The sequence below is a fragment of the Nymphalis io genome, chromosome 5, assembly GCF_905147045.1.
Source record: "Nymphalis io chromosome 5, ilAglIoxx1.1, whole genome shotgun sequence".
In the NCBI taxonomy this organism is placed as follows: Eukaryota; Metazoa; Arthropoda; class Insecta; order Lepidoptera; family Nymphalidae; genus Nymphalis; species Nymphalis io.
In genome coordinates, this window is record NC_065892.1 from 12,434,223 (window position 1) to 12,461,277 (window position 27,055).

Consider the following 27,055-nt stretch of genomic DNA (forward strand, 5'->3'; position numbering starts at 1 on the left):
CACTTTTATACTCAGTATTTTGACTGTGTGTTAAGTCAAGACAAATGATTTTATATAAGTACTAATATAAACCGTAACAGCCTGTGAATGTCCCACTGATGGGCTAAAGGCCTCCTGTCCTCTTTTTGACTAGAAGGTTTGGAGCTTATTCCACCACGCTGCTCCAATGCGGGTTGGTAGAATACACATGTGGCAGAATTTCAGTGAAATTAGACACATGCAGGTTTCCTCACGATGTTTTCCTTCACTGTAAAGCACGAGATGAATTATAATCACAAATTAAGCACATGCAAATTCAGTGATGCTTGCCCGGGTTTGAACCCACGATCATCGGTTAAGATTCACGCGTTCTTACCACTGGGCCATCTCGGCTTTTTTTTAGTACTAATATAAAAGTTATACATATTAAAAATAAACTTGTACTTCATATCCATACATATTTGACGAGCCGGTTGGCGTGGTTGGTGGATGCTTGCTTTTCACACCAAAGGTTGTGGGTTTGATTCCCACCCAGGACAGATATTTGTTGTCATGAACATGTCTGTTTGTCCTGAGTCTGGGTGTAATTATCTATATAAGTATGTATTTAAAAGAAAACTTTTACTGGTGGTAGGGCTGTGTGCAAGCTCGTCTGGGTAGGTACCACCCACTCATCAGATATTCTACCGCAAAACAGCAATACTTGATATTGTTGTGTTCCGGTTTGAAGGGTGAGTGAGCCAGTGTAATTACAGGCACAAGGGACATAAAATCTTAGTTCCCAAGGTTGGTGGCGCATTGGCTATAAGCAATAGTTGACATTTCTTACAATGCCAATGTCTAAGGGCGTTTGGTGACCGCTTACCATCAGGTGGCCCATATGCTCGTCCACCTTCCTATTCTATAAAAAAAAAAAGAAAAATATGTATATAGGTTTCCATAGTACAAACTCTGTACAAGCTTAATTTGGGATCAGATGGCCGTGTGTAAAAATGTCCCAGGATATTATTGTTATTATTATATTGAATTCAAAAGTCAATATGAACTAGTAAAAAGTTAAACATTTTATCGATATACGCGTATAAAATATGTATTATATAAATATGTGTGACATTATAAATTATAAACGACTACTTAACTCAATTATATTTTAAATATCTACTTCTCTGTTTGGTCTTCCTCATTACATTACACGTATAGATGACAGTTATAGTTATTATTCAAACCAGAACCAAGCAAGTTTACATAAATTTTTAACTCCCATGGCATCTGTGATGCGCTCAATTGGTATGCGCGGAGACTATGCTGCGCCGGCGCCATCGGAAGGTTCAATGACTCCATGTACGTGTTTACTGATCATTTCTCTTAATCCTCGTCAACATTCGTCAACAATATTCACATGTATATCATATTTTGCTTCATACCAACTTAGTCATTATTAGTTGAAGTTAAAGATCTTAATCGTGTGCGCAATATTAAACCTACCCCACCGTACAATCACATGCCACTAGATCTTATCCCTAGCATAATCTACGGAGAATGTAATTGATAGAATTCATTTGCATTACAAGCTGTACGGACACAATATTTATGAATAACATCGTGATTAAAATCTGCATATATATGGAAGCGTTCATTTGCATTTATCCTTACTAGTAGTCGATTACAGCATAAGTTCTCTAAGGACCTATGTATTTTTTTTGTATTATATTATGTAGAACATTTATCAACGGCTGATATTTGTGCAAGCTATTTTGATTTGGTAGTTAATTAAATAATCACGAATCTAAACCAAACCGAATGTATACCTACATTTGGTTATTTTATTGTTGACATTAAATTAACTGTTTTCTGATGAAGTTTACAGTTCAAATCAATAAAATAGCCCGAAGATGTTTTCTATGTATATATAGCTTTATTTTCAAATCATTCCGAAGACATATTTACGAGAGTAAGCTCGACTATTTATAGACAAGTTTGTCGAGTGTTGGCATATTCACTCCCTGTACAAAATTATTGTTATTTTCATAAACAAGTATATTCTAATATGTATTTAAGCAATAGCAAGCCCGTAAATGTCAAACTACCGGAATAAGGTCTATGTTCCTCTTAAAGAGGTGTGGAGCTTATTCCACCACGCTGCTCTGTTACGATCTATTCAAAATGTGGCAGAATTTTCATCCGAAACACGCAGTCTTCTCGGGTTGTTCCCTTTTTTAGCAAAACATTAAAAAGGGATAGAGCTATGACGATTTGTAGAACTATAGAAGGGATTCCGTCATCATTGTGCACTATCCTTAGAATGCATCTAACCCCGACTTGCCCTACATTCTAGTCGCATATGACAGAACAAATCTTGTTATCCAGTCCAACGCGTTTCAATCGCTTTGTTCTCATTACAAGTAACGATGTTTGGCCTCGTGACATGCTCATAAAATATATTCCTGCTGCTTTGTTAATAGTTCAAGGTGATAGTTAAAATCCACGTGTTTTAATTCTATATTTTGGAAATCGTGGTCACTATATATTACTAAGCCGAGATGGCCCAGTGGTAAGAACGCGTGAATCTTAACCGATGAACGTGGGTTCAAACCCGAGCAAGCACCTCTGAATTTACATGTGCTTAATTTCTGTTTATAATTCATCTCGTGCTTTTCGGTGAAGGAAAACATCGTGAGGAAAACTGCATGTGTCTAATTTCATCGAAATTCTGCCACATGTGTATTCCACCAACCCGCACTGGAGCAGCGTGGTGGAATAAGCTCCAAACATTCTCCTCAAAAAAAAAAAGGGAGAGGAGGCCTTAGCCCAGCAGTGGGACATTTACAGGCTGTTACTGTATATATTACTTAGTTGCACATTGTCTTGGTTTTATGCTTTAAATTATATCATAATAAGAGTTGGTGTCTTTTTTTTAATGCTTTTGTATAAATAAGTTATGAGTTTTCATTTAAGCTGGCGGTAACTGTCGGTAATTAGTAAATTCACAAACAAAAGTTACCGACAACTACCCGCAAAACAAGCTATGTAATCATGCATCATGGAACATCGCTTGTTTTGCCCGTAAGTGCCACATACCCATCGCTTATTCTACTGCCAAACAGTAATACATAGCGTTGTTGTGTTTTCCGCCTATCTGCCTGTTTTTGACGACCACGACCGCTCTGCCAAGAGCGTATCGACTCAGAAGAAGTAGGTCTTCTTTTTCTTTTTATAAAAATACAATCAATTGTGTTTGAGATATAACAAAGCTATAAAATGAATTGAAATCATAATATATTTAAAGAAAGTGGACAAGCACTTTTAAAAACCGATTTTAAGGGATTCAATTAAATATAAAGCTACCATTGGTTCGGTATTTAGATGAACAACTACAAGAAACACGGTAGTTATACTTTTTTCAAATGAAATAACATTATCAACTATGCATGCAATGCTATGCAATAATAATAATTTTAATATTTTAATTAAAATCTTTACATTTTTTTATTCAATCGAAAGTTAGTCAGAAAAAAACTAACCAAGATCTGAGAAGAAGCGTTTTTTTTTTTCTCACAATACTATTTACTCTTTACAATATTGGATACGAAAAAGCCTTGAGACAATCCATTCATTCGTGGGAATGAATTGTCTATTTATTTCCTAAATAGTTTTAGAATTGCTTCTAATCCTCATAGTGCACACAGTTTCTATCCACAGGTTTTATACATGCAAGCGCCTTTCAAGGAGATTGGATGTATCGAGTAAATGAAGTAAAGGAAAGATCGTAAGAGTATATGATAAAATCTTCATTTCCATAATCGGTGGTACTGTATTTCAAATTTTATATGAGTATAATGTTGCTATTATAAGAAAAACATAATGTGTTTTTTTTCCAGTTGCAAACAATGTTTTTTCGTAGTAAGATGAGTAAGGTTATGAATATATAATAAATGCAACTGCTTAATCTATTCTAAGATGGTTAGTTCCTTAGTTCTGAAATTACGTTACCGAAATTTCTTCTAAATTGAACTAAAGTATCCAATCGTCTATATTTGCAAACTAATTCGCTAAAACAATATATTTATATAAGTTTTATCTTTGTTGAAAGTTGGTAACACTTGAAAGTTGGTACTTTGCTTAATTCAATGAGGAGGATATAACAATGAATAAAAACTTTGCAGTGAGAACTGGTAGTACTAGATAGTTCGAAGATAAAGGTTGCCTTGAATATTAATTACTGACTACTACTACTAAATGAATTCTAATTAAGTTAATACTTTAAAGTGTATCAGAAGATCCATTTCAAAAGTTTCTAATAGGTGCTTAGTATGAACAAGTACAAATTAAGAAAGGAACTTTATTTTTACAATGAAAAAAGTGAACTTAAAATTTTCCCATCTTAATACGATCGATCTCTATTTTCATACTTACATAATATGATAATATTATTATTCCAAATTTCATACTCCACAACTTATGAGCAAATATATATGGCAATGAATGACGACATCTTAGCAATATAAATTTGTCTAAGTAAATATTGGGTATTATAATCATTATCGCATTTTTGTCAACAAATTTTCAGTAGCAACCCGTAGTTTCGCCAAGGAACAGCGTTTCCCTGTGTCTTAAATCAATCTAGTTGTAAATTATGGTTAGATTGATAGAATAATACATTTCACTAACAATATCTCCTGCTTAATTGGCTATTCTAATATTACTGGTGATAGAGCTATGTGCATGCTCGTCTGGGTAGGCACCACCTACTCATCAGATATTAATAGCAGTACTTGGGATTGTTGTGTTCCGGTTTGAAGGGTGAGTGAGCCAGTGTAATTACAAGCACAAGGGACATAACATCTTAGTTCCCAAGGTTGGTGGCGCATTAGTGATGTAAGCGATGGTTAAAATTTCTTACAATGCCAATGTCTATGGGCGTTGGTGACCACTTACCATCAGGTGGCCCATGTGCTCGTCCGCCTTCCTATCCTATAAAAAAAATATATATTCTAATATAGGTAGGTTAGTTTCATCTTTTCAAAAAAGTTAGTACAGTGCGAGTATGCGAAGGTATTTTTAGTTAAAAAAAATAACTTTCTTGCAAAAAGTGGAAATTAATCAATCAATCATCAAAATAACATTAAAATCTACAAATTATGTTTATTTTCCAACTATAAAGCCGCAACCGCATTGGATCATATCCAAAAATATACTTTGCAAAAATCGTCACACATTTCGTCTGCAAAAGAAATAAATAATTATGGAAGATTTATTCACGTTAACAAAACGTTGCAGTAATGATTATAAATTAAGAATAGATTTATGGATGTTTGGTTTGGCTTGTGATTGCTGAGATCAGCTGTTGGCGTTGATTTGTGTGGATCCGGCTTTACATATTGATATCGAATTATTTTAAACGATTGTCTTATGGTTGTGTGATGATCGTCTAACGCGAAAGTTTGCATATTGTTCTATTAGGATTCTAATTTTGAATAACTCTTGAGTGTTATTTTTCTAGTATTATTTTAATTTTCCCATTTTTTAATCGGAAAGCAAGCAAGCATAAACCACTTGACAGTCACAATAGGAATTATTCCTTACATCGTCAATGCGCCAATTTTGGGAACTAATTTGATATGTTCCTTGTGCGGTAATAGTTGTTCACTCACCTTTCAAAAAAAAGTTTGGTTTGGCGTTAGTATATGTGATAAGTGTATCTACTCAGACAACACAATACAAGTTAGACTACGATAAGAGTTTTATGAAATCCTTCTTCTCGAACTCAGTATTCCTGACCTTCAGAAGAAATAATTACAGCACTTTTGAATGATTCAATATTATTTAAATTAAACGCACTGAGAACCGATTGTTATGACATAGCTGTCGTGAACAGAATCATACAGAATTTATCTCATCTGTTTGCGTAATACGTAAAATATACTTAATAGATTTTAACCAGGCAACGACGACGTGAAGGTTAACGTTGTTCGTATGTACGTTTTAAATTTAATAAAGTAATGCCAAGAGCGATTCGAATATTATGAAGGTTCCGTGTCATTGTAATAATTATATTTAAAAAAAAAGAAATTGGTTCTAAATTTGACTAATATGCCTCGTAAAGACGAACAATAGTAATACGACAGTAAAAGCTGTGTAATTCTATTCACGAGTGACATTTATCAATAAATCGTAAAAAAATATATAATATATTATTATTATTATTCGCTTTGTTATCGTGAACAAAATTGTAACATCTATTATTTAAAAAAAAAATTGACAAATGTGCCGATAGAACTCTAAAAACTGACGGCCAATTATAATTAGTGGTTTTAATTTTGAGATGTACAGAAAACTAATGTAAAGTATAACGTTTTTGTTAATTAACGTCACACAATTCTGTAAAAATTTGTGGTAATTCCGTTTAATTTATATTTTCACTAAAACTCAAACGATCGTAAATAAAAATCGTTTATTTATATGTAAATAGGACAACCCGTATACCCAAATACCAAGTTCGTGGTCTCATTTCGATAATCCACTATGTCGTCTAACGTTTGCAAAAAAACACTTTCTGTGTTTTTAACGTTCAGCGGACTCAAGATAACTCGTTTTTATAGTCACAGATTGTGATGGAATTGGTATCTAACCTCCATCATAACCTAACCTGGCTTTTCATTCCATATCAAACTGTTTAAAAATGCTTAATAAAACTATAGGCCTCTTTTGTCTAGTGGTTAGATATAAGACCGCAGATTCCTCCCGGAGTCTGAATGGTGGCAAGTTGCTTGAGTACACTCTCGAGCCTCAGAACGTACAGCCTTTGGTCCTGTGCCTAACTCATTCCGGTCGTATCAGATTACTGTCCTACCGGATTAAGAGAGTAAGAAAAAAATATAGTGTACCTGTATGCACACTTGTACACTATAAAATGTCCTGCGCAGTTGACTAGACTTTCTTGAGAAAGGCCGCCGCTGCCGAAATCGGCTAGAACATCATCATCATCCATACTGTACTATGGAAATAAGAATATTTTATTTCTTATATTTATTTACCAAAACGAGTTGTAAAGATCTAGCGATATTATCTTCAAGTTTAAGCCGTAACAGCCTGTGAATGTCCCACTGCTGGGCTAAAGGCCTCCTCTCCTCTTTTTGAGGAGAAGGTTTGGAGCTTATTTCACCACGCTGCTCCAATGCGGGTTGGTAGAATTCACATGTGGCAGAATTTCAGTGAAATTAGACACATGCAGGTTTCCTCACGATGTTTTCCTTCACCGTAAAGCACGAGATGAATTATAATCACAAATTAATCACATGAAAATTCAGTGGTGCTTGCCCGGGATTGAACCCACGATCATCGGTTAAGATTCACGCGTTCTTACCACTGGGCCATTTCGGCTTTTTCAAGTTTAAGCAGCATTGAGAAAATGCTGGAATTCTGAAGTAGAACTAGTTTTAGGACTGCTTACGGCTTTATTTATATTACATAGCTCGGTTGATGATTTAAAAACTTTAACCTTTATGTACTAAATACGAATATTTAGCTCCTATGTTTCTACGGAGGATTTTTGTTTCGATATAATAACCAGAAATAAATATAATCTTTTTACAAGCTTTTATTCACTTTGCTGATTAGGTAGCAGTTAAAATTTTACCTATCGGTTAAGTTTTAATGACAATAAATTTTTAAAGTAAGCATCACCTGATTGTCTCCAGATGAAGGAACTCTATGATTATTAGTATTGACTCGAAATTTTGAATATAAAAGCGCGATTTTTTTTATTTTTATTTTTTGTTCAGTATTATTTTTAAAGAAAGCCTCTGATTCGATTTTCTATTCTAAATTTTTGGATGTCTTGATGACTAAATATCACGTTCAGTTATAAAGGAGTGTCATTTTTAATATACTCAATTCTGTGTATAAAGCGTTAGTGGTTAATATAGTATCAATGAATCGCGCATGTTTCAAACCGATTTGGCAATCTTCCAAACATATGGCATGACCCGTCTATGCTCTGTTTCTGAATACGCCTTCGAAATCCCTCCTTTAATATTAAAACTATTTTTTTCTATACAAAGATTATCCATTTGTTCTTATCAAAGTTTTATGGTAATGGGTTATTCATTTTATGAGTTAAGATATTTTTTGTAAGATAAATTCGCTTTTTTTTACTTTTATTATCTATTTAAAATATCAAATGTATTGAAAACAAGAAATAAACGATAAGTATAAATCTTGAATTGCTTCGGCAATGTTAAACGCATAAGCAACATCTACTATGAGACTGCTATGCCAACGACGAGACTTTATTAATTATATTATGTAATAATATCTCATTTTACCATTAATACCAAAACAGTATGTACTATATAAAAAGCGTAAGATTATATATATATTATTACTAAGCGTAAACAGTAGATAATAAATCTTGTAGAATAAAGGATATACAACAATCGCTGTACTGCGTAACTTAAATCTTAAAAATGAATAAAATTCAATTTGATGTTCCCAATTTACTTTTTGTTGATTCTTAATTAATATGTTCAATCCTATAAATAAATAAAGAAACTCAATAAAAATGTTTATGATTCGTATTAACGTTTTTGTAGGTGACAGCTTGATATCAATGCGGTTACAAAATACGATGGAATAAATAAAATTGTTACTTCGAATATAAAAAAAAAACTTGTTTAACACATTACAGTTTGAAAAATTATAATTTCGACACGAAAATAGTAATGTAGAACAGGTATTTCTCGAAGTTGTTCAGTTAAGACGTCATTTATAAGCTTCTGGTGACAGAGTTACAATTTTAATGATCTTAAAAATATCCTACTCAATAATATACGACCGTTGACACTAACGTTCAAATAAAAAGTAAAGAAAAATGTGAAAAGCGCGGGTCATAGCAGCAATTGTGACGTTTTAAAACTATTTCTATAATATTAGACGGTGTCATTTATTTATGTGAATTGACTATATTTATTAGAAATATTAACTTTCAATTAAAACAAATAGTTACGGGACACATTATATATCGTCTACCGTATTTGGTATATATATAAATATAATTGATAATTATCATGGTGATAAAACTCTCTTGAAAAACTACAGACCAATCTCCCTCCTGAGTCACGTGTATAAGCTGTTCTCAAGAGTCGTCACGAACCGTCTCGCCAGACGACTTGACGAGTTCCAGCCCCCAGAGCAAGCCGGCTTTCGATCAGGCTACAGCACCGTGGACCACATCCATACTGTTCGGCAGATTGTGCAGAAGACCGAAGAGTACAATCAGCCGCTGTGTATGGCATTTGTGGACTAAGAGAAAGCCTTCGACTCCATCGAAACCTGGGCAGTGCTCGACTCATTGCAGAGATGTCATATCGATTGGAGATATATCGAGGTACTGAGATGTCTGTACAACGCCGCTACAATGACTGTCCACATCCAGGACTGTAAGACGAAGGCGATTCAACTGCGCAGAGGGGTGAGACAGGGGGATGTAATATCCCCGAAACTGTTCACCAACGCGTTGGAAGACGTTTTCAAAACGCTGGATTGGACTAGGTATGGAGTCAATGTAAACGGCGAGTACATCTCACACCTTCGATTTGCCGACGATATCGTCATCATAGCAGAGTCGCTGGAACAAGTCACCGAAATGCTGCGTAGCCTAGGCGAGTCTTCCCGGTGTGTCGGTCTCGGTATGAACTTGGACAAGACCAAGGTCATGTTCAATAGGCATGTCGTGCCGGGACCGATATACGTCGAGGGGAAACCTCTCGAAGTTGTTAGTGAATATACCTACCTAGGACAGATAATACAAGTCGGTAGGAACAACTTCGAGAAGGAAGCCGATCGAAGAATTCGCTTGGGATGGGCAGCATTTGGCAACCTTCGTCAAGTCCTCAAGTCGTCTATACCGCAATGTTTGAAGACGAAAGTCTTCAACCAATGCGTCTTACCTGCCATGACATACGGTGCCGAAACGTGGACACTAACTGCGGGACTAGTCCACAAATTCAAAGTCGCTCAGCGTGCTATGGAGCGAGCTATGCTCGGAGTATCTTTGAAGGATAAGATCAGAAATGAGATTATCCGGAAAAGAACCGGAGTCACCGACATAGCTTGCAAAATTAGCAGGCTGAAGTGGCAGTGGGCTGGTCACGTATGTCGTAGGACCGATGGCCGTTGGAGCAGACGAGTCCTAGAGTGGAGACCGCGAATCGGCAAGCGCAGCGTAGGGCGCCCTCCAGCCAGGTGGACCGACGACCTTAAGAAGGTGGCGGGCACCAACTGGATGCGGAAGGCGGAGGACAGGGAGCTTTGGCGCACCTTGGGAGAGGCCTATGTTCAGCAGTGGACAACGATTGGCTGTTGATTGATTGATTGATTGATAATTATCATCCGTTACGGCTTTCTTGTAGCGTTAAGTTTCTTAAGGAGATTCTCTTTCAGTTTCTGAAACGCCGGCTAAAGTCAGATTAATGAACGTAGCGTTATATATTAACGGTCATTGGTTGCTTTTGCGTCATCGGCTGCCACTGACCAATGGTCATTGAGATTAAAGCTATATTAGTTTATTTGACTTTGATCAGCGTACCAGAAACTAAAGGTCATATATACCGAAATGATCCCCATTATCGTTAATCATATTAAAGCTGTAATAGTCGATTATTCTTTGTCTAATTTAATACTATTCTGAGTATTTCTGTTTATTTTACCACTGAATATGACAATTATATGGTATGTGGTCACCGCCTATAGACATTGGCGGTTCGGTGATGGCCTTAGGAACTAAGATGTTATGTCATTTGTACCTGAATTTATACTAGCTCACTCACCCTTCAAATCGCAACACAACAATAATAATCACGTATTGATTTTTGGCAGTAGAATATATAAGTTTTCAGTTTAATTAGTTTATTACAAAATTAGAAATGAATTGTCCTATTAATATACCATGTTGTTCTATGGAAAATTTGTAAATATATGAAAATGTAATGTGAAATATCAATAAATGTGTATCGTAATTTCCCCTGTTTAGTCATCATAGTAAATTATCCAGGAAACAACGACATGCGTTCAAGACTCATGGTTTACAATTCATTTATTCATTTGACACGCACCGTGCTCATGCGTATAATAAGTGCAAGTGGCCTCGTAGCAGTACTCTTTAAAAAGTCATCAAGTTTTTACTGACTAAATACCTTTACTAGAATTATAGATCAATAGGTTTAATTGAAATGTATTAAAATCGTAACAGCAAACGGAGAACTTATAATGAAAACAATAATACCATAAAGCAAAATCCCTTTTATCTTTCAATAGTAGCGATGTTACATCCGGCACAATGAGCTATGCGTGTATTTTAGGAACGATTCGAAGTAATTGAACTATTCGCGAAAAAACCGTATATCAAATCAAATCTAAATATTTTTTATTGAAATAAACTTTTAAAAGTACTTATGAATCGTCATATAACCGAATACAGTATTTTACCAGATATTTAATTTGAAAAACGAATTTTTTTTTTTAATTATTTTAATTTCTACATGTTTGTCATTATTTTAGTTTCATTTACATATTCAATACATAGTATTTTAGTATTCAGTATATTTGGTCATATACACAATCAAATATTAACGTGGATATTTTTCTCCTTCATCCGTTGAAAAACATGTTTATAAGTGAAGATTTCGTTAGAAAAAACAAAAACAACGATGAATGAAGTCGGTTGAAGAAATATTGTTTAATAAACAACTCATTCTTTCATTCGTTGCTCATTCAATGCAATGTCAGCTATTGTCGGGTCGCTGACGTATCAATTAAAGATCGATACATTGATTATTATTATTATTATCTGCTTATATATTATCATTGGCTATATATATATATATATGAGCTTGCTTTTACTAATACTTGCTTTTCACGCCGAAGGTTGGTGGTTGTGGGTCGATTCCCAGCCAGGACAGACATTTGTGTGCATGAACATGTCTGTTTGTTCTGAATCTGGGTGAAAATCAAGAGAAAAGTAGTATATCAGCTGTCTGGTTTCCACAGTACAAGCTCTGCTTAATTTGGGATCAGATCGCCGTGTGTGAATAATGTGAATGTGAATAATTCTCAATTCATAACAATGTATCATGCACATACAAAAAGTCATGTGTGAAGAAACAAGATGAAGCCGAGATGGCCTAGTGGTTAGAACGCGTGAATCTTAACCAATGATCGTGGGTTCAAACCCGGGCAAGCACCACTGAATTTTCATGTGCTTAATTTGTGTTTATAATTCATCTCGTGCTTGACGGTGAAGGAAAACATCGTGAAGAAACCTGCATGTGTCTAATTTCATTGAAATTCTGCCACATGTGTACCACTACCAACTCGCATTGGATCAGCGTGGTGGAATGAGCACCAAACCTTCTCCTCAAAAGGGAGAGGAGGCCTTAGCTCAGCAGTGGGATATTAACAGGCTGTTACTGAAAAAACAAGCTCGCAATTTGTGTTTAATTAAAAAAAAGAATAATTTAAACTATAGTCATAATTACGAATATTACTCCGGAAAAAGGATAATCAAGATGTTTGCACAAAAACAATCATTGTCTATATGTAATTATACTCGAATACACGGAAATAGGTATACATGTATTTATCCTCTAAAACCTCAAATTTCATGTAGTAATTAATATTTTTATAAAAAGTATGTTATGTGATGATTTCTTGGCAAAGGATAAAACACGATTGACAACAGAAGGTCGATAGACTTTCATGAAGCTGACGGGTTTTAATAGAACCAAGACGCGTCCGTCGGAAAGATCAAAAGTAGCAAATTTAATTATGAATCTATTGTATAAAAACTGCTGTACCTCTAAACATATTACTACAAAGTTTTAGTACGATTTATTTTTAGGTTTTATTGCTTCGGTTTTTTATATGCATATCATATAAGAAGAAAATGTAGAGAAAAGTTTCCAAATAACGACACGTATTTTATATTTATATAAGGGGGGGGGGGGCAGGTGTTCGGTACCCTATGTCCTTATCCTATGTTTCTGTTCCCCTGATAGCGTGTATGTATGAAATGATGATCGAAAATAGTTTAGACGTAATAACGTAACTAATAAATAAACTCACACACTTTCGCCTTTATAATATTAGTTAGAAAGAGTAGAGTATGACGTTTTCAAATTTTATAATTATTATTTAGGTTATATACACATTTGAAAAGTATTTTGATGTCGTATTTATATATAATGTATTATGAAAGAAAAGTTCAGCCGAATCCAGATGCTTTACATCCTTGACTCTGACCTTTGGCGCGCCGATCGACGTCTAATGGAACGAATATGCCAAGCCCACCATAAGATTTACATTGCATCTATTTCAAAGCTAACAATATTAACTACTGCATGTCAGAACTCCTACTGTGATATATGCTTATACATAAAAACAGTATTAAGACATGTATATATACAGATACAATATTATATTATATAATATTTTATTAGAATGTAATTTTATGCCAAGCTAGGAAACGAGATGGCCCTGTGGTAAGAACGCGTGAATCTTAACCGATGATCGTGGGTAGGAACCCGGGCAAGCACCACTGAATTTTCATGTGCTTAATTTGTGATTATAATTCATCTCGTGCTTTACGGTGAAGGAAAACATCGTGAGGAAACCTTCATGTGTCTAATTTCACTGAAATTCTGCCACATGTGAATTCTACCAATACGTATTGGAGCAGCGTGGTGGAATAAGCTCCAAACCTTCTCCTTAATAAGAGGAGAGGAGGCCTTTAGCCCAGCAGTGGGACATTCACAGGCTGTTACGGACGGACGGATAGGAAACGGTTGTAGTCAAAGTCGAGGGCACAACTTGTGTTTTGGTATATAATATATAAAAATAGGTCGAGACGAACTAACGTAAAGGTCATTTAGGAATACTAATAAACTTTTTTACCTATCAACCTGGTATCAATAGCATTTCGTATTATTATAGTTTTTATAATTTCAAATATTGTTATCGTTTTAAAGTATCACACGATATTATTTAATATATCGCTTTACTAAACATAGCATTGAAAGGAATTAAATTATGAAATAGAACCCTTTTTTGTATTGTCAACGCAATGTTATATTAAATCTTACGATCACATTATTATGAATTTAATTTAATTGCAATTCGATAATTTTATTTTTTTAATTCTAATTTGCTTATTTCTTAATTTAATTTTAGTTTTTTTCTTAGTCAATTAATTTAAACGGATAAATGTATAGTAATCTGTTTAAAAATTTTATACTTATAGATATTCAATGTTATTTAGGTAATTAACGTTACAGAAAATTATTGTCATGCTTAATTCTTAATAATTATTATTGTTACATGGTTTTAATTTATTAATTACCGTAATTTATTTATCGACTCTATTAATATTATTGTAATGAGCATGCCGTGTACATATATTTGGAATGTAAGTTATCTTATAATTGTATAAGTTCGTAATTTTAATGCATGTCCTGATTGTATTCTGTTTGTGTACCTATGTAAATAAACATATATGATTCGTTTTATCTTGTTTCTGACTGATTTGCTTTAGCTTTAAGATGTCTGGAAATTAATTTAACGATACAAAACACAGAAGTCAGATTCGATCATGCCACATAAAATGCCACAATAATAATGAACTAATCATTACCATATTACTCATAAATTCTTGATTACGACGTCTGAACGTAATCTATGAAAAATAACTCTAAAAATAAACAACAAAAAGGCGAAATGTAATAAAAAAAGGAATGCGCAATCTCGATTTACAAATATTTAACTGAAATAATTACCAGAGCCTCATTACGCGGTTTGTTGAATTTTATGTTTCATGATTGTTTTTCATCTTCTCTCGTGGGCGACTTAAAAGTCGAGAGTGTACTGAACTTAATCTATTTTTCTGGATTTTTCCATCAGCAATGATTATTCGTTATTTAGAGTGTAAATAATGCGCGAATTACTTTTTATTTTAGCTCTGCATTGACGAAAGCCGAGACGGCCCAGTGGTAAGAACGCGTGAATTTTAACCGATGATCGTGGGTTCAAACCCGGGCAAGCACCACTGAATTTTCATGTGCTTAATTTGTGATTATAATTCATCTTGTGCTTTACGGTGAAGGAAAACATCGTGAGGAAAACTGCATGTGTCTAATTTCACTGAAATTCTGCCACATACACATTCCACCAACCCGCATTGGAACAGCGTGGTGGAATAAGCTCCAAACCTTCTCCTCAAAAAGTGGAGACGAGGCCTTTAGCCCAGCAGTGGGACATTCACAGGCTGTTACGGACGAAATAATCGAAACCGATTATATAAATAGCTAACTTTAAAATTGATCTATTGATTTTGTGTCTAAGCATCATGGCGATTATTTATTCTAAACAAGTTTGGTGCATTACTAATCGGTTCGACTTAACAAAATAGTCGTCATTAGTTATTAATCCTAACACTAAAAAGTTACAAGAAGAAACAGTTTTAAATGTTTTCCATGTTTTGTAGTTATTTTTTGTGACCAAGATTGTAAAATATTAACGCGTGGAAAATTTCATTTGTAAAGCTATGTAAACAATACTGTGTACTGGTTTCCTCAATTTGATCGAAATGGGCGATGATGGCAACACTAAATGTTTTTGTGGGTATTAAACTTGGAATCGGTTGGTCGTAACTTTGTTAATGTGTGAGCAAATGAGCGACACGGCATTTGCTGATATTAAAGATACCACATCGTAAATGTAAATTATATTATATTATTAAACATCGTTTAAAGTCGCAATTTAAAATTGTATGAAATATTTATCTTAAATAAACAAAAAATCGAATCGAAAATTTAATTACGAGATAAAATATTAGGAAAATACTATAGATTTTTAGACAGGTATTTTTAAATTATATCCTAAGAATGAATGCAATGTGATATTCGAAGAAATACTTATCTAAAGTGTACACTGTATACGTGTTTGTACGCTATTAATTGGATGAATATCTCATTATTAGCTTACCTTATGACCATTTCCAAAACATCTTCCCTCTCGAAAACCTTGCAATACAAGTGCAAGATCTTCAAGCATGTGTATTGAAGACCTGTCCAGGTCAGGTCCGCTGATTTCAGGGCTTCATCCCAGGGGCAGTTATCGTGTCTCGACAGGCACAGCATGCCGTCGCGAGCACTTTCCGTAGGAGGCATTTAATCTTTGGTTTCGTTGAGATCTTTCAAGGAACTTTTGTTATTGTTCAGTCTTATAAGCGCTGTTACGCTTAAAACCACTTTAGTGATGATTCATAAAGGAAGACCGGTTTTGCTAGCGTCATTTAAGATTAACAGATTGTAGCCATAATTATTTCAATGTTTGGATTTTTATGTCATGTATTTATCATTTGCTATGTCTAATAAGGCAAGTTTTTTTTATCTCCAGTACGTTTTTATACGATTATATTGTCGTCTCTGACATTTACTATTCAGTTAAAATAAGCTGGCGCTTTACGAATAAAAAAGATTTAAGCAATGATTTTTTTTCTAATATTATAAATCGTGTAAAGAGGTTTGATTACTTTTAGAAAAAAGTTATTTTTTTGTGTGTGTTAAATTTTCTTTCATGTTATGTATCAAGACATTATACGTCTCAACCAAATTACTTGGATATTCTTAAAACTATATATAGAACAATTAATACTGCGTTAACACAAAATTATATATTGTATATTACCAATAGTAGGTTCTTTTAAAAGTCTTTGTAATTCAAAATGTATACGAAGCAGAACATAACAGAAAAAAATCGTGTCATCTTCTCATGGTTTACACGAGCTAAATGCCTTGAATGATAATGATGAGTTTGATAGACTGTATATACGAGAACATGTTTTCTACCGGCTTATCTTTATACGGTAAAGATTTCGTGGCAAGGTCCAGGACAATTGGTCGGACCTTCAACGGAACAGAGCTTTTGATAGCAGTGGCAAAAAATTGACTTGATTAACGCAATGTTATTCTGCTCATACTCAGGGATGTGCGTTAGAAATGTTGTTTGCGAAAATGTGTTTATTTTCAAATGTACTTGATTTAATGGTGAATAATTTTAGTGGCTCTTTATGAGCACGTAGTACGTTTTTCAATAAGTATTAATTATTAATTTGTAATTATTATTCCTTGTCGAGAAATTTATATACGAAAATAATTTACAAATATTGCTTTTTTTAATCGATTACACAATCGATCGAAGTATTGAATACCCATAATCGAATAATTTTATCGAATATTTTTACGAACGAAGTTATCTTAACTAAAGAACTTATGAATTATTCAAAACACTTAAAGAGCAGCCCTGACGATTCAAATGTTCTTGTTCCATTAAAAATTATATAAAGTCTCAGTGGCCTAAATGCACTAATGTATAATTTGTTTCGGTACTTTTTGTTAAATGAAGTTTATTTCGTTAATTTGTTCGCATGCACGAGGAAAAGTAAAAACATTTAATGTTTTTTCTTTGGTTAAATTTACATGATATAAATTAAAATACACCCAGTATACAAGTTATATTCTGGAAAATCTGGACTGCATTTCGTCAAAATATATTTAATTACATCTGAGTGATGGGAACACAAACTCAGACAGAACAATTTTAGATATTACATTATATAAAAGATTTTTGTACTACGCAATATCTATGATAAAATCAATGAATTAAATTAAAAATAAATGATATCCTATATATAGACCTTAAGCAAAAGCTATTAATGCAATAACAATTTATAAGTCATACGAAATAAGCGTATCAGTAAAACAGCCAATAAGAACAGTGGTCGTGAGCAACAGACAATAATATAAGCTTGTCAGGAAGTTCCAATTTAAACAATTCACTGTTGACAGCTATTGTTACTGAACTAAATAAAGATTGGTTTAGACATCTACAAGCCGCAACAAGTTTACACGGACAAGATACAGTCAATCGGCAATTCAGATCAATTGCTAGATTATAATTTAAGATTTGGATTTTAATTCGTCGAAAACACGCCTTTTATTATTATTTAGATTACTAACAGCCCATGCATTTCTAAACAAGTATAATTGAATTGTTTAAAAAGAAAATCTAAATACTTCGGACATACGCCTACAAGAGAAGACATTGAAAATTAAAAAAAACATGTTTAGATTGTCAATGCGAAAAAACGAATATTGATTGTTGACCTTCCCAAATGAAACCTTTAGTTATTTATTGGCTTCTTTTATGGAGTTATTTTTTTCTAGTAATATTTAATGTTAATTATTTCTATTTTTGTCCTAATGATATGATATCCATACACAGTGTTCCCGCTTATAAGGATAATATTGTCTTTAAAAGGCGTGTTGACATTTATACATGCTATTAGAGTATTAAATATGATTTAGTGTAATATCGCGAGCATTATAACTAGTTAAGTGTGCAAAGACATTATCTAAATTAACCCATTTAAATCCATTGCTTGTGTCCAAAGTAATAAAGTATGCGTTTACTAAAAACCACTGAGATATATAATAAGCATTGGATAATATCCATCAATTACACATAAGCGAACTAAGGTTAATCCCGTGAATTTTAAAAATATTTAAAACTCAACCTAAAAATGAAAAAAATGTTTATTTCTAGTTATTTCTTATTCAGACATACAGTCATATAAATGTCATATAACCATAACACAGCCATTAAATAAGCTTTTCTGTTTATATTATTAATATGACTGACACTTTTATGAAAATATCGGACACCTTTTTTAAAATAAATGTATAATATATACTATAAACTTTTTTTCTTTAACTTAAATAATTTAAGTCATAATATATTAATAATGTTCTTGAAGATGTGCAACAATGAAGTCTGGTTAAATAAAATAATTATGAAAGCCTTACGAGTTCGAAAATGTAATGTCGAGCATTTCACTGTAAATAACGTAAATGACACCGGGACGTTTAACAATAATAATATCATAACCAGTTATGGCTTAAAAATGAGATTAAAGTTCCAAAAGATTGTTTCTTGAAATAATCATAGCAAAAACGGGTAAAATCACAATTAATAATGTTTAATGTAAATGCATCACAAGGAAATAACTGGTCATATTATTAAGTAAATACAGAGCCAATGGAAGTGCTTTAAAAATATGATAAATTGAAAATTTTATCTTCAGATTTACACGTATACATAATTATATATAATGGTTATCGCATCACATATTCTACACTGTGTTACAAAGACGATATCTATGTCAAGTGCAGATGACTAGTGTAGTTAGTACATGTAAGGTTTCACCATGAAGTTGCACTAAAACTATTGCAGACCTTGGAGACTAATACAGGAATATTAATTTATAATTTTAGTTTTTTCTGAGTAATAACATACTTATGTCTTAGCAAAGGGCTGCGCTTCTGCTCTCTTATGAGAAACATGTCTTACATCTTGAATATGAAATTCAAGCTTATCGAGTCAACAGTCTATTTAATAAAGCGAGTGGAACTGCGAAGCGCATCTACTTATATACCATTACATACTAAATTAAATCAAATTACTTTATTAATTATAGAAGCATTACACTTACTTATTGATAGTCAAATAAGAAACTACCACCGTTTCGGAAAATAAACACCCAGGCCTGAGAAGAACCGGCGAAAGAAACTCAGGGGTTTTTTTTTACTTGTATTCACATAATATGTATTTTTTTGTAATAAATCGCGTTCTTTCAGGAAAGAGACTATATAGATAAACTTTAAATGAAATACTTTAATTTAATACAAATCTTCAGCCAAATCGTTAGAGCTGATTCCGATATACGCGATATACATATGTATATATACAAGAATTGCTCTTGAATTTCATATAACATTGGTTTAGTAGCTTTTTCATTTAGGCACTACAAAAAACGTTTCCTTACTTATTTCTACCATTGAAAGGGTAAGTGTAAACCAATCCTTATAACATGTAAACTATCGACATTATACAATCATTATTTTATTAGTGATCTTACTATTGTTTTGTTTTCTTTATTCAAATGACAAATTCCTGATGACAGAGAGATAAATCGACGAATAAATATTTATCCATTATAATTTAGTTAATTAGTAAGGTAGTTAAAGTATGAATAGTAAACACAACAAGTAACTAAACAGGTCTTACACAATTGGATTATTTAAACATGTATTTTAATTAATATTTTTTCCTTATTTGTTTAATGTAACGGCAAATAAATGATTAATTAGTAGTATTTATTGTTTACTGTGAATGGTATGCTTAAGAAAACATAATTGTTACTCCATTTATCTTCCTATATTAATATTTATAAAGCCTAAAATCCATTGCATTATTGTCCTATTTAAAAATAATAATTAATTATCTCTTAAATAAACAAAGCCAACTTCAAATAATATTCGGTAATACTTTTTTCTTCACCACCACCAGTCCACAGACCAGTCGAGAAGTATAGGCTAAACTAAAGAAAAGGATTTTTCAAATCGGGTCGGGTCGAGTTCTGCTGTAGAAAACATAAAAAATACAACTCTGCTTTTTTTGAAGTCGATTAAAAAAAAAAACTTTAGTAACAAGCTATTACAAGTTTTATTTATAATAAATTGCTTTATATTTTTTCATAGCGAAATAATCTGAGGCGGTTTGCTTGCATCGTTGATTACAAAAAAAAAATGACATCAGCTTAAAATAAATCATATAATAATATACTAGTTTTGTGTATTGGAAATGTTCGGATTGTTCTCAGTTTTATGTACTTTAGTTGTATTATTAACTATTCCTGTTTAGCTAACAATTTAATGTACATCCAGATATATTATTTAGAGATAAAGCTACGAGAAAATATGTATAATAGGCATTCTTATCCTTTAAAAATTTTTACAGAACTCGAAATATTCGACGATATGATTTCGCGTCAGTTCCATGATGAAGGGTCAATCGAGGATCATTTTTTCATAAATGATGTAAATTAATACGGAATATTATAAATAATTCTGACTTATTTAGTAAGATAATATAATTTAACTACTCATTTCCTTTGCGGTGCAACAACGGTAATATGTAATATTTAAATTTGTTACTGACTTCCAATATTTCAAGTATATGAATATTATATATTTAGCACTTGGTAACTGAGTTTTTTTTTTTAAATACACCTTATCTAAATAGAAATATAAAACATAGTATTTTCGAAATACAAACATGTTTTAAAAAAATGCATTTCTATAATGAATTCTGTATCAATTTGAAATTATTCAGAATCACTGTTTGTAATAAATTTTCAATAAATGTGCTTATTATATATGAATTGTGTTTATTATTTTAACAGCTGGGTATCCATGAGATTAATTTTATCGTATCTTAATACTTTTTACGTTCCGATTTAGTAAACAAATTGAGAGAAAGAATTTGCATCGCATGCTTGTATTGTTTAAAAAAATGTATATTTTTAAATAGGTTAAGTTCAAAGTTCGTTGTATAGGAAGTAATCTCTCTATAAAAAAATATTGATTTTAACTTTAATTGAAATAATATAACTTAAAGTGAAAATATAATATTTATTAATTAAGTAATCATGCAAAATGTTCGATGCCTAAAATAAATAGTTTTATTAAAACAATAAACCTGAATTTCGTTTATTCTATCATGTCACACGTCAGTAATAAATGAAGGCGGGAACTGTTCGTTTTATTTAATTAAATCGCGTTTATAGGCGCGTTGTGTATATTAGAACAATCAGCGAATAAAACTTTATGTCAGATTGGGAGGGGCGAACCTTGACCGCGGATTAATATGTGGTCATGTGTGACTACTATGTGTTATGTTTGTGATATATAGTGGGGTTGTTATGTGTCATGTGCCTTGATATACTCAGAGAATATTATGAACTGATCCTGTGTCAAGGTATTACATAATAACAATTCTGATACTATTTTTAGGCAAAGTTACACCACGTTGTCTAAGAACGCAGCGCTCTATGAAAAATTCGTGTAAATAGCAAAATGTGGTCAAAAATAGTTAACGGCATTGTAGAGGCAGACTATACATAATAACGTAAATATTTAAAAGCTACTCGTACTTTTAAAAAATGTATAGCATTTCACTTAACTTATTTAAGCCAAAGAAATGAAAACCTCGTATCTGGGCTGAAGGCCTTCTTTCCCTTTTTTGAGGAGAAGGTTTGGAGCTTATTCAACACTGTAATCATTAAAATTATTAATTAAAAATATGTGTTTAATTTAAGATTTTTAGGTCAGCTAAAAAAAATTAGACACTACATACGCTTGTCAAGTTGACGTGGCGCCTTCGGGCGCGCTAAAAGTAACGTCGCTTTGACATGTCAAATTAGTTTTTGCTTATGATGTTTGACAGCACAATAGATTTTAGACATTACTTTCAATATCTATTTGTATTTTAAAGAAACCCGACTTTAATATTTACGATATAGAATTTAAATTACAATGATTACGAATACAAAATTGCCAAATAATGGTTAGCAGAATATTTTTGTATTGAATTTTTTAATGCTCATTAACAGTCAAATTGATGTTGTGGCTGATAGTAAAACTAGACAACTACACAATTTGTTTGCTAAAGCTTTAGTGCAGTCAAATAAAAAACTTGTTTGTTATTTCATTTGTTCCTTTTAAGTCTGTTAAAATTTTATTTGTAAAAGAAATTTTAAAGAATGTTACGGAGTGTGCATTATTATAAAGAGCATAATTGTATTAGTACAAAGTTGTTAGTTCTAAAAAATAATAACTTGTATAAATTTCACGTGATGTTAATATAAGATTTTGTACTGAAAGATTAAAATAAGTAAATACGTAGTTTAAAAAGAAAAAATAATAGCATATTTACGCAGAAACACTGAATTAAATAACGTAAAATGTAATAATTTTAGTATTTAAAAACGTAAAAGAAAGTATATTTCACTTAATTACCTAAAACTGATTTTTGTTTCAGTAATTATAATATATATATTATACATATTCTTTAATATACATGCTTTTCTTAAAATACTTTACAAGTTTAGATGACCTTTTCTTTTAATTATATACAAAATAACATATTTTAATTGGCTGACTATGCTGAAATGAATATTCATTTCAGCTTTTGTTAAAATACTGTAATGAAATTTATAATAAATTTCATTATGAAAATATACTTTCAAAGAAGAGCGATTTATATTCTTAAGTTTTATTTTAAGGTAAAACACGAATAATATTAACAAATCATTTGTTTAGAAAGCTCTGCATGCAGTAGTTTTGAAAATATAAATATTTTTAACACTTCGTAATGCATGGATAAACAATTCCGTCATTGATCGAAAACTTAAAATAAATGATTTATTCTTAATTGTTTTTTTTTATACATATAAGTCAAATGAATGCATTAACAAGGCTTTATTATTTAATTTTTTATCTATATACACATATATGTATTTAAGATGTCAACACTGTTTCTAAAATCTAAACTAATCTAGCCTTAGTATGATCGTCGTTTTGCACACCTCGAAGTGAAGCTGCGTGGTTCTCTATAGTCAGTATGAAACGAAATCGCGATTCACGCATTTTTTTTTTTTTCATTTACTTACAGGTTTAAAATATATGATAATACTAGTACTCTCAATTATTTTTTTCTAAATTATATCGAAACATAAGTTTCACTATGATCGTAATAAATCAAAACGCAAACACACATTTAATTATAAATACCAGAAATTAAAAGGTTCTTGTCCTTTGCGCAATAAAGCTCAAAATAACACTGCAATATACAAAATAACAATTACATCTTGAAGCGTTATTTGTTTAAATGAATTAGTTCTCAGAAAAGATATGTTCCTATTCCAATTAGTTGGAACGAAATGGCCATGTTGACTTTTCAACGTTAAATATTGACCAAGCATTGTAGGCAACCAACATGTCGTTAGTATAATGACTGCGTTCAACGTGTCACGTAGATTTGTTCCACGGCAGTTAATTTTAAGCGTAACAATGAAATTAAGCTGAAAAGCATTAACTTGCACAGATAATAATACAATATATCCCGTTTACAAATAATATGACCTAATAAAAACCGTTTACACTTTTCTCTATATCTATTTTTATATGATATTCATATTACAATTATATAAAACTGTTTCCATTAAAAATGATAAATGCCGTTACTTATCGTTTATTTTGTGATATATTAGCCAATATTTAACAGTCACATGATTTATATAATAATATTAGTATTGAAATAAGTTGCTGAAATCGCGAAATAATGATATATATCTGAAGTTAAGTATTCTTGGTGTTTGGCATTTTTCCAGATAAATTTATGTTTAATATTAAGTTCGAACATAAACGTTCTCTACAATTAATTACAAGGAATATAATTATATTGTTTAAAATATTTTTAACTCACTTATTGCGCTTTTCAAACAGAATATATTTTAGATAAATTACGAGTCCGGTAATTTTGTAAGGCACTATAATAACCTGTCAAAATTATAATTATTTATTAGGTAAATTTGAATAAAGTTATGATTAGATTATTTACTAAATTTAAGACCACTGAGATGATGAAATTATGCGCTAAACGACATAAATAACAATTGCCAAGCTAATTTTACATCTAATTATATATTATAATTTTACATATTTTATTTGAAAATACATAGATATTAATTATATTTTAGTTTTTTATTACCAGCAATATTATTCTGATATATATTTTATTTAAATGGACAGTAAAAAAAAGAGGCAGTCCTCACGTCACACTTACGGTATCTACTATATTCAAATGTCTAACTATAAGGCTACTTCTAGTACTTCTCTACTTACTACTACTACTTCTAAAGTAATGAGTTACATATTATATAACCGACACATACAATTACTTGGTTCTAAAGACAGTTTCCTAATTTTCGCTAATAAGACTGTCGTAACTTCGCTGAGATAAAAGTATGTTATTATTAGTAAGCGAATTATTTATTGTGCATATGTTTTAGAATAACTTTTAACATCGATTTTATTTTTATCTGTGATTAAATTGTTTCTATTTTATGCACCACTGCCCATAGATTTTGGGACTGTATAATATATTAGGAGGAACTTAAAGTATGCAGATTTCGGGATGCTGGGTGAAATGGTACGGCTCATAGCGGAGGAGGTAGAGAAAATAAGAGCGCTCTCCCAATGAACTTTAATTGTTCGATCAAATACTTCCTTGACATACTGTGACAGAGTGCGTTTTATATGGGCTTGAGCTCCATGCTCTAGCGGCGGCAATAGGCGGAAATCTCATGCTGGCCAGTGTAGTATACGAAGCTCGACAGCGCAAGGAGATTTTTCTGCGAGCTGTCACCGTTCTAAAGAAGGCCGCGGAGTAGGAGCAGAAGCAAGTTGCTTTCACTAACCCATTTGGCCAAAGACTACGCTTTGCACAGGTTCTCCCTTCATTATAAGAATGCCCGGCCGTGGCTGTAGGCGTTCTTAGTACTGTCAAAGGCCCTCAAGGCTTTTGCAGTCCCACTCCGGGGTCTGCAGAAGCAAACCAGCCGTTGGGACGAAATGGTAACATGCACTAGCAATCTCGAAACGTCTCTTGACGAGGAGAGTACCGCTAGTTTTAGTGGCTTCTCGGTTTAAATACTTATATAACTTACTACCGCTAGTTTTTAGTGGCTTCTCGGCTTAAATACTTATATAGCCTACGCATAAGATGGGTTCTTTCGAATGTCTTTAAACAATATCCTCGCTGGAAGCTCCTCTTTTTAATTACAATATTATTATACTCAGTATATTTCTAAAAATGGAAACTCGCATAAAATACTTTGTAATGTATACATATATATATATATATAAGTAATTTGTAAAGTTTCGGCGTAAAACCAATTTTTCTTGCTTTATTAGTAAAATTGTATGACAGTACCATACAGTTTGTTTTATCAAAATACGTAAATAATTAGCTACTAACCTACTACATCTTATAAAATGTTATACATATAGGTGTACACATTATTTAAATATGTTGTATTATAATATTGAATTCGTAATTTATTATAATAATATACGAAACACCTATTGACGAATCAAATCGAACGTATCTCGTTCTTCTGTAGAACACGGCAATTTTTACAAAGTATTTATTATATATGATTTTACTGGTGGTAGGGCTTTGTGCAAGCTCGTCTGGGTAGGTACCACCCACTCATCAGATATTCTACCGCAAAACAGCAATACTTGATATTGTTGTGTTCCGGTTTGAAGGGTGAGTGAGCCAGTGTAATTACAGGCACAAGGGACATAAAATCTTAGTTCCCAAGGTTGGTGGCGCATTGAATATGTAAGCGATGGTTGACATTTCTTACAATGCCAATGTCTAAGAGCGTTGGTGACCACTTACCATCAGATGGCCCATATGCTCGTCCGCCTTCCTATTCTATAAAAAAAAAAAAAAGATTACAATAAAATTTTGTGCAAAATTGTTTTTATATGTTTGCGGAATGCACGAAGAATTTATGACCAAAAGAAGCTCGCGTCATACTTCCGAAAACATGACTCAGAATCACTTACAGCAAGTTTAACTCTTACCATAAATTAGTCAGCTGTTTTCTATTTACCTATTAATAAACATTTATTTTTTATTATTATTAATAGGATTTACTTAAATAGAACAGCAATACAATGCCACAGCAAGGGTGAAATAATAATTGCATCTAATATTAATAACGTTTTTTTTTTTTCTTTTTAATAACACGTACCTAATATTTGTACCAATAAAACAAGGACAAACATTAAAAAAAAAAATCTTTAATATTTTACAAGAAGCGGTTTAGCAGAATTAGAAACAGTGACGTACTAATTGACTATTATTATATATATTGAGTATTCGTTTTTTTTCTTTATATTATAGATAGAGCATTTGCCACCTAAGTGATCACCAACCCCCTATTGGCATTGTAAGAAATGATTACCATCGCTTACTTCGAAAATGCGCCACCAACCTTGGAAATTTTAATAATTAATATTTCGCGATGAAAATTTATACCGACCGTTTTTTT

General features: G+C 32.2%; 1 protein-coding gene across 3 annotated transcripts in view; it reads right to left on the reverse strand.

The window, feature by feature from the left end:
- The window catches only part of LOC126768633 (four and a half LIM domains protein 2), a 156,659-nt gene that overhangs the window by 57,357 nt on the left and 72,247 nt on the right, over positions 1-27,055 (reverse strand). The window contains exon 1 of one of the 3 annotated variants that reach the window (XM_050486839.1): positions 16,012-16,267. The exons of the other annotated variants lie outside the window; for them this stretch is intronic. Within the exon in view, the coding sequence (XP_050342796.1) occupies positions 16,012-16,196 (185 nt within the window). The 5' untranslated portion in view covers positions 16,197-16,267. Of the gene's footprint in view, positions 1-16,011; positions 16,268-27,055 lie in introns of those variants that run through there. 3 annotated transcript variants of the gene reach the window in all.